Source organism: Oncorhynchus tshawytscha, linkage group LG01 (genome assembly GCF_018296145.1).
Source record: "Oncorhynchus tshawytscha isolate Ot180627B linkage group LG01, Otsh_v2.0, whole genome shotgun sequence".
In the NCBI taxonomy this organism is placed as follows: Eukaryota; Metazoa; Chordata; class Actinopteri; order Salmoniformes; family Salmonidae; genus Oncorhynchus; species Oncorhynchus tshawytscha.
In genome coordinates, this window is record NC_056429.1 from 60767574 (window position 1) to 60782965 (window position 15392).

At 43.9% G+C, this 15392-nt stretch overlaps 1 protein-coding gene across 13 annotated transcripts in view; it reads right to left on the minus strand.

Annotated features, from left to right (window-relative positions):
• Positions 1-15392, minus strand: part of LOC112260823 (regulating synaptic membrane exocytosis protein 1-like) — a 67274-nt gene that overhangs the window by 30516 nt on the left and 21366 nt on the right. For all 13 annotated transcript variants that reach the window (XM_042323976.1, XM_042323974.1, XM_042323960.1 and 10 more), the window contains 2 exons: positions 2612-2859; positions 1798-2495 (listed from right to left, as the gene is read on the minus strand). In XM_042323976.1, the coding sequence (XP_042179910.1) occupies positions 1798-2495; positions 2612-2859 (946 nt within the window). The remainder of the gene's footprint in view (positions 1-1797; positions 2496-2611; positions 2860-15392) is intronic.

Below are 15392 nucleotides of genomic sequence, written 5' to 3' on the forward strand. Positions count from 1 at the left end.
CATACTCCTCTTAGTGATTAGGAAAGAAAAAGAGTCTCCATGTGATGCATGTTTGTTGAGCTCTTCGTGAATATTGAGCAAACTTTCACTAGGACGTCTAGTTAAGGGAAATCAATTAACAGCCTTACTGCCATTGTCCTTAGGTACATTGTGACGCACCTACGAACTGAAAGTATGTGCACACGCACTCAGAGAAAGATTTGAATGCCTGAACACTCCTTCTGTGCTCAACCCATCTCGGACCGAGCTAAAAAAGGAAACATGGCTCGCTACTGCGCTGGTGTGTTTAGAACTAGTTTTGACAAATCCCCCCTTCTTCTCTCATATGATCGATTAGTCATTAGAGAGCTTCGCCTGGTTTCAATCCAGGTTGGCATGTGGAACAAATGGCATTAAATCAAAGTGGACTGAAGCCCATTCGAAACAGTGCTGGGTTTACAATAGTATCTACTTTCTTCTGCTCGCAAATGTGATGTATCTAGGTGAGCTGTATGTAGCCTAAACATAACAGGCTCTGACTATAGTTAGAACTGTAAGACATGGTTAGAGCATAAACATAAATAGCTAGGACATAGTTAGGTACAGCGGCATGGTTCGCTTCAAACTAAAAGTACATGGCTATGATACGGTAAGACCTGAAGTAAAGAGATAGGACATGGTTAGCATTTGCAGTAACATAGCTGAGACATGACGACGTTATAGAAACATCCAGTGTTTGTTCCCATGGCTCCAGGGCTGCAGCCTGTGTCCCAGCTCTGTCACGCAGGGTCACATGGGGGTAGGACTGGGTCAACCTATCCTGCCCGCCTGGGACTCTATCCCCTCAGGCCAAGCCATGGCCAGAATATCATCCACACACAAGCACACGCACACTACTGCACACACATACAAACACTCAATGCAGTCACACACGCACACACTCAACAACCAAAACACATCCACTGAGTAACTCAACTAAATGTGTTTGATCACGTAAAAAACAAGCTGAGCTCCAGTACACCCTATGTCACAATATATTACATTATATACAGTACAAGAACATCTCCACATTTAGAGCTCAATCAAATGCCACCTTCTCTCATCGAATAATCTCATAAGCACCTCCTATGATTACTTACCTGTGATAAAGTAGATGCAACCTCGAGTTTGGATTGTTACAATGAAGAGAGCAGACAGAGGCTGAGCAGCACTCAACCGGTACTTTTTACAATCACTTCCCATGTGTGAGTGTGTTAAAACTGCGGTGAACACACACACACACACACACATACACACACACACACATACACACTTGTACACACACACACACACACGTACACACACGTACACACACACCCACACACGTACACACACACGTACACACACACACGTACACACACACACACACACGTACACACACACACGTACACACACACGTACACACACACGTACACACACGTACACACACACACACACACGTACACACACACACACGTACACACACACACAGACACACAGACACACACACACACGTACACACACACACACACACACACAATGAGTGAGCGCTTATTTAAAATTGTGCTCAGCATGTCTTGAAAACAATCTTACCACACTCTCTTACCTCTTTCACTGCAGTGTGGGATGCATACAGTATTGGTAAGCTCTTTCACAGTATGGGATAAAGCTGGCCCTAGAAGCTGATCTGAAGTCAGGGGTTGTGTCTCTTCCTTGATATTTTATGGTTACGATTTGGGGAGTGTACGCTGAAACTAGATCTGTGTCTATGGGAAACTTTTACACTGGAGCCTGTCTCACCTCTCTCACTGACACTCTCGATCTCTGCGTCCTCACAACTGCTGTACTCTGGCGTGGTACCTCCCTCTTCCTCTGAGCTGCTGACTGATGTCTGTCTCTTCCCAGCACCGCCACGTTTTGACTTGTAGGGCCGTGGCGGTGGCGGCCGCAGAGACTCTGACTGGTCCGAGCTGAGCGAATCGTTTCGCAGCATGCTCTCAGCCTTTTCCCGTTTGGACCGGCGCAGGAGGGGGCCGTGTTCGGGGACGGGGGCTGACCCAGGGGGTTCCCTGAGTTCCGAGGTCTGGAGATGTGGAGGGCCATGGTCCTGTGGCCCCCCAATACCCCCCTCCACCGTCCTCTGGCCCAGCATAGCCTCGGGCTGGCCCCCAACACTCCCAACACCCTCAAACCCAATCTCAACCCCCCTGCCTCGCCCCAGGGGCTGTAGAGGGTGCCTGCCCCCCAGTGGCTCCCCTGGCTGGGGCTGGGCTAAATGTCGGGGGGCGTTTGGGTCTATGTGATAGCCCTCTTCTGTCCATCGGGGGACCCCCGCTCCCACAGGGTCGTGTTCCAGAGAGCGGCCCTTACTCAGCCGCCGGCCCTCCCTCCGGTCCCGCTCCCATTGGTCCCGGTCCACAGACACCTGGGTGTGGAGTCTGGGATGACCCGGTCGACGCTCCCCTCGACCTTTACTGTTCTGATCACCCGGCTTTCTCCTGGTGGGTGAGAGGAAGAGAGACAGAGGGAGAAATTATGAGGTGTATGTCAGTAGAGAGTAATGTTTAAGTAGGTGTACAGGTGAACCATGTGTGTGTTTGTGGCTGGGGCTTACGGGGGCTCGCTGCGTGAGCGGAGGTCCATTCCTGGTGCCAGTCCTGGGTCACCGGGGCAGTTGGCGTCGTGGGGCCCCAGGGGGACCTGGGAGAGGGAACGGAGCCTCTCGTCACTGGGGTTCAGGCCACACATGGCCGGGTCACTGATGCCTGAGCCTAGACCTGGCTTCCCTGTACCTGAGAACCACTCCCCTGGCTTAGTGAGGATCTCCTGCTGCTTACGGCAGTTATTACACACCCACATCACCTGGAGAAGCACAAATACATCGAGTTATTATATGGCTGTTATACAGTTATCAACTGAAGGAAGAGGTTATAAGAGTTATTACACACACACACACCACCTAGAGAAAGAGGTTATAACAAGGTTATTACACACACATGACCGGGAGGAAATATATACATACTGAGTTTGTTTGAGAATTTACATAATCTACATAGTTTAAAGCCCAAGATGCTTTATTATTAGTTGGTTACTAACTTATGTGGTATATATTGTATTGAATATCACGGGAGAACACAGCATTATTGTATATTGTGAGTAGCTATTATTATCACAAGCAATTAAGATAAGCACTGAGCCAATTTGAAGAGTGACAGACTAACTGTGAAATTCAGCATCACAAGGGGGAATCATGCACCCTAAGGAGTACACTGCTGCCAGTATAACAGTGTGGACGAGAGGGCTTTTATGATTAAAAGAATAATATGGCATAACAATATGGCATCTATTCTAATAAACAGTTTGGCTTACATTCTCACAGCATAACCACAGCTCTGACTTTGCTGATAGATACTTTATTGAGGAACAATGTGCATACTATGACTGTGGTGTGTGGTTGTCTCACCTAGCTATCTTAATGTGAATGCACTAACTGTAAGTCACTCCGGATAAGAGTGTCTGCTAAATGACTAAAAAGTCAAATGTAAAACTATAAATACATCTTCTAAACCTGAAGGTGTAAAGGAGCAAACATACATTGTTGCCTATTTCTGAGCTGAGTGTAGGGAAGAGGGTATGTAGAAAGACAATGAGAGAAGGAAAATAGGGAAAGGGGTAGTAAGGAGAGAAAAGAAAATAAGGAGAAAGAGGACCACACGACAGAGAAGGGGAGAGATGAGGGGAGGGAGGAGAGCGAGGGGAGAGAGGGAGACCCTTTACTCTGGCCACCAGGGTTATCATTATTCCATAAACGTCCCGGATGGCTCCTTAAAGAGAACTAAAATAAAACACCTTGGCATATTCCACATTTCCCCTCTCTCTTCCCCTCTCTCTTCCCCTCTCTCTTCCCCTCTCTCTTCCCCTCTCTCTCTTCCCCTCTCTCTTCCCCTCTCTCTCATTCTCTCCCCCTCTCTACTCCTCCAGATTGCTTTTGATTAAAGCCGAGGAGAAAACAGCCTCACACCAACGCAGCTATATTTATCCTACCATCCGCCCAGTACCATCAGGGAAGAGGAAAGGCAGGCAGGCACGCACGCACGCACACACACACACACACACAAACACACACACACAAACAGGAAAAAGCCAACAACTCCCCCAATGGAGCAGTGCTTTGCTGAAGATATTCACCAGCCCACCGATCCCTGCTGCCAGACCTAAGCAACAGATTCCTGCCAGCACCAAGCACTGATCTCCCGCCCTGCCTGCTGCTGCTGCTCCATAGTGCCAGAACACACAAACACACATACACATACACACACACACACACACACACACACACACACACTCCCTGACGAGGCAGCTCTCCAACAGAACGCACTCTCCATGAACGCACAGTCGCATATGCCTCCCGCCATCGCCATTGCTGCCGTCCTAGTTTATCCCACGACAGCCAGCTTTGCTCGTCAGCTATAGTGGCACTGACTCCCAGTTGAATGTCTGTGGGTGACACTTTCATAAGTCACCTGTCTTTAGTGCTTCGTATCGTCTATAGTACATGATTAGAATGCTATAAGCATTCATAACAGTTCATGACTACTTAGAACAGTTTAAATGTGTAAGTGCCTTTGTGTTCTCCTCCAGCTCTCTCCCTCTCTGTCGCTCTCTCATTTCAATTCAGAGGGCTCTATTGGCATGATAAACTTGTTTTCATTGCCAAAGCAAGTGAAATAGATAATAAACAAAAGTGAAATAAACAATTCAAAATGATCAGTTACATCACACTCACAAACGTTCCAAAGGAATAGAGACATTTAAATGTCAAAAGGCTATATACAGTGTTGTAACGATGTGCAAATGGTTCATGTACAAAAGAGAAAATAAAAAAAACATAAATATTGGTTGTATTTACAATGGTGTTTTTTTCTTCACTGGTTGCCCTTTTCTTGTGGCAACAGGTCATACATCCTTCTGCTGTGATGTCACACTGTGGTATTTCACCCAATAGATAAGATAGTTTATCAAAATTGGATTTGTGGGTCTGTGTAATCTGAGGGAAATATGTGTCTCTAATATGGTCATACATTTGGCAGGAGGTTAGGAAGTGCAGCTCAGTATCCACATTTTTGTGGGCAGTGTGCACATAGACCTGGCTCTCAAGAGAAGACAGGTCATCTACGGCGGCCTCTCTCAATAGCAAGGCTATGCTCTCTTACTTTCTATCTGTCTCTTACTTTCCATCTCTCCCTCTTGTTTTCCATCTTCTTTCAGTATAAACAACCACTCCAATACCAAACAACGTGTTCCATTTCAAAACCCCAGTCAGACACAGCATGTGACACATAACATCTGACACCAAACACAGTTTTACTACTACTGACTTTACTACTACTACACACACACACACACACACGCGCACACACGCACACACACACACACACACACACACACACACACACGCACACACGCACACACGCACACACGCACACACACACACTAACCGAGTCAGACTCACAATGAATCCTTCCAGTACAGGATTAGAGATGCATTTGTGCATGCGTGCGTGTGTTATTTTCCCTTTTGTACTTTCTTATTTTGGAACTTTTGTGAGTGTAATGTTGACTGTTAATTTGTTTAGTTTATTTCACTTTTGTTTATTATCTACTTCACTTGCTTTGGCAATGTTAACATATGTTTCCAACGCCAATAAAGCCCTTAAATTGAAATTTAATTGAAATTGTGAGAGAGAGAGAGAGAGAGAGAGAGAGAGAGAGAGACAAAAGTACAAAGAGAGACAAAAGTACAGAGTCGCAATACAAAATCCTGACCATCTAAATCCTAACAATCCGTTGGGCCAACATTGAAAATGCGACACCGTTACAAATGAACAACATTTGAGAGGCAGAGTGCAGGACTCTAAGAACTTCTGTTTTTCCCATGGTAGCCACAGATAATCCAGAAGTAGTTCTGGTATTAGATCCCCCTCTGATAGGAGGCCGCCAGTCGGATGGATGGAGTCACAGTCTGACAGATTGCAGCAAACACAAAGCCTTTTCACACACTCTCATTCCTAACAGCAACACGTCACATGACCAGAAGAAACCCTCAGAGACAGAGATTGAGACCAAGAGAGAGAGAGAGACAGGGGGAAGCAGAATGTAATATGACCAGAAGAAACCCCCAGAGAGAGAGAGAGAGAGAGGGATTGGCTTCACCACAGATCACGTTTATTTTTTCGTGAGCATACATATTTCATTAGATTATTCAGTGGATGTGTTTTGGTTCTTCACTGCGTGCGTGGTGTGACTGCATTGTGTGTGTGTGTGTGTGTGTGCGTGTGCGTGTGTGTGTGTGTATGTGTGTGTGTGTGTGTGTGTGTGTGTGTGTGTGAAATAACAATGAATAGTGCTGAAATCTTTCAGCTGCTATTGTATCGCTGCTGGTTCCTGGAGAGACTAACCCGCTGTGTAACCATAGTTACCGCATGTTATAACATTCCACTGTGGGAATCCCCGTTCTCTGTCTTCAGGTATGTGTCAACTAAAGGTCTCTGTAGTGAAACAGCAGAGTAGTGTTCTATGAAAGAGATTGCTCATTGAAAAACAGCGCCACCAACTGGTGATGGACTCCGAAAATGAAGGTGCCGCTTTAGATAAGGGACAATCACTCTGGATTCCCGGTTAGAGGCACAATGACAATCAGGACACAGACTCAAGTTCAACCCTTTTATTGCCTCAGACACACACAGCTTCATGGTGTAGTTGAACGAATGGTTTATCATCATCGACGCATTCACATCACACCAGGGAGGTTCAGAGTTCAGAATCCTTTGGCAGAAAAGAGCCGATGGAAATGTCCAGTTGCCGTAGAGTAGCCTACTCACTGGAAAAATAAAACTGACTTCTGACCCCGGGATGGGATGGCCTAAAGTTCCTATTGGCTCAAGGCCAAGGTGGGCAAGGTCAAGGGGGATGATTGGCAGGTCAAGGATCCCATGAGAGGTCAGAGGTGTGACCTGTAAACAGACACTTCCCACCTCCAAGGCAGAGTATCCTTCCCACTGCAGCAGACTTGCAATAAATGTAAGCAACTCTAGTGCAGGGGAACAGTTTTTTTTAACACTTATACAGTAGTTACATGCATAGCTACAACATCCAGATACAAGCAGAAATGGAAGAACCAAATGAACCTGTATTGTTTTTATTGTTCAGCATTTTCGATGGTAAAGGTTTCGCATGATCATGTGATGTCAACATGTGGGTTTTTTCCTAGAATAATGATCCTTCAAAAAATCCAAGATTAGTGAAAGATGATTTCCAAGAGAGATGATAGAAACTTAAAGCCAAATACAGACTGGATTCCTAAAGGGGAGAGTAGGAAAAGAAAAGTACAACCTCTGGATGACTGGATTCATAGGGGTTGTGACGAAGGTCAAAGACAAAAGGCTGACTGGTAAATGACTGGTGTCCACCTAGAGGGGTGTCTCAGACCCCCAAGGGGGTGGAGTATCAGTGGCTAACTCATTATCACACAAATGATCAGCTACAACATTTGGCTGCATCATAATTAACATCCAATCTAGGAGTGATCACTCTGACATCAGAGCCTCTTGGTGGGGCTGTGGGGAACCGGGATGCAGGTTTTGGTTCTAGCCCAGCACTAACACACCTGATTAATCAGCTACTCGCCAAGCCCTCAAATAGTTGAATCAGAAATGTGCACGCCCTGGATTGAGAAACCCTGCTCTAGCCTTCCCAGCAGGCCCCTGCACCATCTATATGATGCACTGTGCTATAATGTAATGGGCTATGATCTTGTCTCCATTGACTAGTGCGAAGAGGACAGGCAAAAGGACCATGAGTAGTGAGTCACTGCTGTCAGCGTCTCCTCACAGGTGAAATGGATGATGTATGGAGGCGGCAACATCAATGCACTACCCATAATTCAGCAGGCTATAAATCCTAGGTCAGGATGAAAGAGTGCCGCAAAGGAGATTAGTGTCCATTGGGGTTAATGAGAATGTATGTCATCACACCCAGAAACCCTCCTCAGTCACACACACCCACGTGCACACACCTACGCAAGCACACGCAAACACACACGGAAAAACGTAATGTTACCCGCCAAGACACATGCCCACATACACACAGAACATACACACACTGTCACCGTAAATGAGGACCCCAAATATATCACACGCAGACCCATCCGCATAGGAACACAAACACATACACACAGTCAATAGTGTAAATAATTTACTTTGAGTCCTCAATAGATCTATGAATGTGAGTATGTGTAATATATAATCCATATAAATATATAATATATGGGCCATGTCTTTACTCACTCACACTGGGAGTGTGTTTATGTTTCATTGTGCCCTCACACACACACACACACACACACACACACACACACACACACACACACACACACACACACACACACACACACACACACACGCTCTCTCTTCAGTGCCCCTTTACTACTGTAATGCATTGGAGGAAAGTAAGTATACTGTACTTCTATCTGTCTCCACTAGATGTCTCTGTGCTGCACTTGGGGAGGGGGAGGGGCACAACATTGTCCTTCGATAAGTGTGTAGGGGCTTTCATCCTCCTCGGTAGGCTGGTTCTATTTTTTTGTGTCCTTCAGGAAAGTATGAGTCTGCTTTCTCAACCAATCTGTTTGTTTAATTGATCGAATGTGGTTTCATTTGAATTGATCCAAAATATACAGGTCCTTTGAGGGTCATTTTATATAACATGTGAAACATAGGCTTCATAAAATGCGATGTGTGTAGGGTAGGTAACGGCATGTGTTGTATCTGTATGTTGGAAACAAAAGTAGGATACTGAGAGATAGCTCTGTGTCATGTCCCAGTCAATGAGACATTTCCATGGGGTGAATGAACGGCAGAGCGGAGGGAGGCTAGAGACTGTGATCCATAGTAATCACGAGGCGCTGTTGATTTCAGGGGACTACTGATTTCTCAGCCGCTACCAAATTGCTGCAGGGAGAGACATTGGGTACACACACACACTGAACGCTACCCCAAGAGAGTATCAAATAGTGATATGACTACATTGTCGAGGTGATCAAATACTACTACAGTGCCTGAACAATTTTTTTAAACAGTCTGTTTTCTAGCCCAATCAACACATTCTAAAAACATAGCCTTGGATGTTACAATATGAAGGGAAGAGAAAGAGAGGGAACGGGAAGGGGAGAGAGCGCTTACTTTCTTGGAAGAGGAATCAGACATCGAAAACAGTGTTTCTGCGAGAAACACTTGGCTTCAGCACAAACACAGATTTTCACCGTTAGATCTGCCATTAGTGTAGACAATGAGCACTGCTTATCATTAGCCATGACACATATGTGACTCATTTCAGGAAACTTGGCGTACGCCGCGCGTCACTACATCAAAGGACAGACATTTGAATGTAAAAAGAAATAATGTTTTTTATCAAAATTTGTTTTGTTTTTTTGGGGCAGAAATGCCTTCTGGAACATTTGATCTTTCAAGTGCATTAAAAACAAACTTGTATGCCATCTGTAAATATGAATACAATTGTTAAATTACAAGCCCAGTTGGTTTAGCCACAGAAAAAGACAGGAACATTTCCACTAGCTATGATTGGCTGACATAATGGATGGGCTGGATATGGCGAGAGATGAGTTTGGATTGGTCTGCCATGTAGCATCCTTCTGTCTATATTATACCCTTCTGTCTATATCAAACTCCATGAAGTGAAGCGCATTAGCAACACTTTTGCAGTTTTATTCATGATGTCATTCAAAATAGCATTGTTAGAAACAATTACCTACACATACTGAGCAGCTCATGTTATAACATGTTACCGCATAGCTAAGCAGATTGAGAAAATTCTGCCGTTTCATTGCAAATATGCAGAGGGAGTCGAAAAGAAAACACACAGAAGGCTGTTGTATAAAACACATGTCTCCGGATTACATCTTCAAACTAAGGGCAACCATGACATCCGTGACAGAGAGGGAGAAGCATTCATCCATGTATACGATACAGGTAAGAGCGTGTAGCTAGCTACATATTCAGATATTATATGTTTATAAATTTGTCAGAAAGACATTTTCATTTTGTTTTCAAGTTAAAGCATACTGTTAGCTAGCTAGCTAATGTTAGCTGGCTGGCTTGCTAGCTAACATTACGTGTATGATCTGTGTAGTAATATTATTCATTTCTCAGAGCCATTTGCATTGCTAGTTATAGCCTAATTTTAGCTAACTAGCTAACATTGAACTTAGTTGGTTAGCTTTAGCTACATGCAGCTTTATGCAGTTTAGTAACGTTATGAATTGGGATTATGGTTCATTGTTTAGCTAGCCAGCTACATGTCTAAACAAAAGACTCCACTATATAAGTAACCATTAAACTGTACCGTTTACACCTTCTGTATTCTGTACATGTGACAAATAAACTTAGATTTTCTTTGATATAGTGTGTGTTTACTAGAGACAGTAATGTGAAAAACAACATGACCTGCACAAAAGTCAAATTTAGGATATAACATTAAGCTAACAAGACAGTGTCCAAGTTTTAAACAATTCCGGTAGAATACCCTGTTTTTATTTTGTCACACTCACAACTAAGATATTTTCTGTAATTAGCTTGCCATTAACTTACCTTTAATTGTAATAATGAATGCAAATTCGCTAAAGTTAAGACATTGTCAGCTACAGTATATGATATGGTCATTATTTGAACTGGCTAGCCAGTTAACTTAATGTTAGCTAGCTAACTAACAACCTACAAACTAACCAAAATATTGTTTAGAATGTTGCTTTAAGTTGCCTGGTTTGCTAGATTGACATATGCTAAATAAATGTCCATGATGTCACTGCGATAACTGTCTACAGACATGTCGATAGACGTAGTATAAAACAGCCTTTAGACTTGAAATCTTTGGTTGTTTAGTACACAACCATACTCCCTCTATTTAGCACATGGCCTCACGTGTGAATCCTTAAAGAGATGGGCGGGGCTAAGGCTTAAGAGGGTGTGAACGACGCTGAAATGGTGTAGACAAAGAGAGCACTGCAATAGGTGTACCAAAACATTCAAGGGACATTTTCTCAAAAGTGGGATTTACAAGTTCATCAACTCTCAAAGCAGTATTACTTTCCCATTGTTCCTCAACTTTAGTGTATGATATATCATTTTCTAGCTCTGAGTCTCTGCTTTAATCCAATGTAAAAATTAAAAATAAATCAATTTTTGCTACATAAGACCGAATCGAGCCTGGTCCGTCACATATGGGTTATGCAAGCTACAGTATAAACAGTGGCCACATACTTACTATAGGCCATACATAAAGGATTAGCAACGTGCATGCCCTGCCCACCTGAGGATCGGCTTTTTTCAGTCATCTATTTCCTGTGTTTGAGGGGTGCAAATTCAACATGTCACTTAAATCTTGCTGGATTGACTGCTTTCATTTGACTCCTGTGACTCTTTCATACTCTTACTTGTGCCGGACCTTTTTTTCTCCCTTTAGCGCTACGACTACGGAAATGTTTGTAATGACCTGTCAAACACACCCGGTAATGGCAGAAATTGGCTCTATGGAATACATTGTTGTACAACTGAATCGAAAAGAACGCTTTGTCAGCGATTTAATGCACCGTCTCAACATTTACATCATAAGAAAGAGAAGATGGGTAACTTTATTTTGAGGGCTGAGAATTTTTTGTGGAATTCAAATAAAGTCATAATTTAACACAGTTAAAATGTTTACAAATTAGATGCGCTGAAATGAAAGAAACCTCCAAATATGGACACTCGGAATACAGTGATATTATCACTGATCTTGCAAACAATGTAAAGTATGTTTGGATGTTATCTAGAGCTAAGTGTGTTAACCTTTAATCCGATGGCATCCTGCTATTGACAGACTTGTTGAATTATGCAAGAGAATGCGACAACAACAGTAAATAATGATGCAGTCTAGACAGCGCAGGTGAGTGCAGGTAGGGTAGACAGAGCAAGTTTTTGGTGGTTGCAGCCTTGTCCCACCCCTTTATGTTAATGTATTCATATATGCAAACACAACTGACATATTTATGCAAATGTGCCATGTGTCATTTTACACATATTTTTTTAAACACCTGATACTATAACAAAATGCATATACGAGCACAGGTAATACACAGAGTTTACACATAATACTCAAGAAACAGACTCTTACTGCCAAAGCCTCATTAGAGTTAGTGCAGTTGTACAGTGCTGTAGGGGGGGTTGGACTAGTGTCTACAGTACTCTAATGCATTGTTGGAAGCCCAGAGCACCACTGAGCCAAGTACCAACAAAGTGATAGTTTGGCAGCGCCACTGAGGGAAAGGGCCAAGGGGATGTAAGGTTTTAAACTCAACCGAAAAGTGTGAGTGCTGTAAGGTGTAAAAGGCATGCCTGGAGTAATACCTAACGGTGTAAGTGGTGTACGGTATGTTACTAGCGGTCTAGTGAGAGTTAGTGGAGTACTATTGGTTGACACTGGACGTGGTTCTACCTTCTTCTTGGCTACATATCTTAATGGGATAGTGCGAGATTTTGGCAAGTAAACCCTTTTTCTACTTACCAAGAGGCAGATGAACACATGGATGACATTTTATGTCTCTGCATGCAGTTTGAAGGAAGTTCAAGATTGTTTCGGCAAGCTGTCTCTTACTAGCGTTAGCACAATGATTGGAAGTCTATAGGTACAGCTAGCTTGCGTTAGAGGTTGACACAGGAGTGAAAATTCTTTCCTGTCCCGTCTTGTCCTGTCTGATACTTTCCTGTACTATCCTGATCCTGCGACAGTTCTATAAGCCCAGAACTTTCCTTCACCTTTCCAATAAAAATCACTCCAGTCCAGTCCTGTGCTCATTTTTTGTGCGCAGAAATATGTAGGTTATTGTGTTTGTTTAGGAAGTAAGCCTATTGAAAATGATTTCAGTAATGCAATATGCGACTGTGATGTGGGGTTGTCTTACCTATCTTAATTAAATGCACTGACTGTAAGACTAAGTCGATCTGGATAAAAGAGCACATTCTAAAATACCTAAATATAGATTGATTAAGCTGAAGGATGAGGACTGAGACCCCAGTCGGATGGTCTGCTCAGCATCAGCCTACAGCTGAGCACTGCGCACATAAACTCAGCAAATAAAGAAATGTCCAATTTGTAGGACCCTGTCTTTTAAATAATAAGTAAAATCCAAATAACTTCACATATCTTCATTGTAAAGGGTTTAAACACAGTGTCCCATGCTTGTTCAATGAACCATAAACAATTCATGAACATGCACCTGTGGAACGGTCGTAAAGACACTAATAGCTTACAGACAGTAGGCAATTAAGGTCACAGTTATGAAAACTTAGGACACTAGAGAGGCATTTCTACTGACTCTGAAAAACACCAAAAGAAAGATGCCCAGGGTCCCTGCCCATCTGCGTGAACATGCCTTAGGCATGTTGCAAGGAGGCATGAGGACTGCAGATGTGGCCAGGGCAATAAATTGCAGTGTCTGTACTGTGAGACGCCTAGGACAGCGCTACAAGGAGACAGCACGAACAGCTGATTGTCTTTGCAGTGGCAGACCACGTGTAACAACACCTGCACAGGATCGGAACATCTGAACATCACACCTGCGGGACAGGTACAGGATGGCAACAACAACTGCCCGAGTTACACCAGCTACGCACAATCCCTCCATCAGTGCTCAGACTGTCCGCAATAGGCTGAGAGAGGCTGGACTGAGGGCTTGTAGGCCTGTTGTAAAGGCAGGTCTTCTCCAGACATCACAGGCAACAACATCGCCTATGGGCACAAACCCACCGTTGCTGGACCAGACAGGACTGGCAAAAAGTGCTCTTCACTGATGAGTCGCGGTTTTGTCTCACCAGGGGTGATTGTCGGATTCACGTATATCGTCAAAGGAATGAGCATTACACCGAGGCCTGTACTCTGGAGCAAGATCAACTTGGAGGTGGAGGGTCCGTCATGGTCTGGGGCGGTGTGTCACAGCACCATCGGACTGAGCTTGTTGTCATTGCAGGCAATCTCAACGCTGTGCGTTACAGGGAAGACATACTTCTCTCTCTTGTGGTACCCTTCTTGCAGGCTCATCCTGACATGACCCTCCAGCCATACTGCTCGTTCTGTGCGTGATTTCCTGCAAGACAGGAATGTCAGTATTCTGCCATGGCCAGCGAAGAGCCCGGATCTCAATACCATTGAGCACGTCTGGGACCTGTTGGATCGGATGGTGAGGGCTAGGGCCATTCCCCCCAGAAATGCCCGGGAACTTGCAGGTGCCTTGGTAGAAGAGTGGGGTAACATCTCACAGCAAGAACTGGCAAATCTGGTGCAGTCCACGAGGAGGAGATGCACTGCAGTACTTTATGCAGCTGGTGGCCACCCCAGATACTGACTGTTATTTTTGATTTTGACCCCCCTTTGTTCAGAGACACATTATTCAATTATTCTGTTAGTCACATGTCTGTGGAACTTGTTCAGTTTATGTCTCAGTTGTTGAATCTTGTTATGTTCATACAAATATTTACACATGTTAAGTTTGCTGAAAATAAACGCAGTTGACAGTGAGAGGACCTTTCTTTTTTGCTGAGTTTATGAACATTTACAACACTTTAACATTTACAACACATTAACATTTGCAATGCATTAACATTTACTACATGAACATAATTATATATATTTTTAAACCTGAGTGGCAGTACTGCATAAGTTTCACTCTTCACCTCAGATGGCACGGGTTCAGTTAAGTACGCCAACAATTGGGCTTGACTGTAAAGTTGTTGGGAATAGAGCAGCTATTGTCCCGCTCTCCGGTTGGTAGCCTATTTGATTAAAAACCGCAGCATATTTTACAAGCAGTTTACTCCATCAAATGTAGCTAAAACATCGCTCTTTCCTTGGCTCTAATGTCGACGTTAGTGTTGGGTCCTTGGCTGCAACAAGACGTTGCAATTCCTCTATTAAAGGCTTCATTGGCATCTGAGGTAGCCTATAGTGACTGGCTAGAACTGGTGATCCTGTAATTATGAGAGTGAGCCGTGGGAAGGGGTAAAAATGGCCCTCTTTTTCTTTAGCTCCTCCCACCAGCCTCCACTGATTTTTAGTGAGCAAAACTATATTAGGCCTAGCCTACACAGTTGTGGTTTTTTTAATGAAATGCTCTACACATGAACAGGTACTGCCTGTTCCTGTTCCTGTAGACTGTTGATCCTGTTCCATCTTGTCCCAAACCTGACTCTAGAACTTGACTCCCATTCCTGCCAGAATCCTACGGGAGTCCTGTTCCTGTTAACCTCTAGCTTGCGCTAACACTAGTTAGCAACTTTTTTTTCCCCAGCT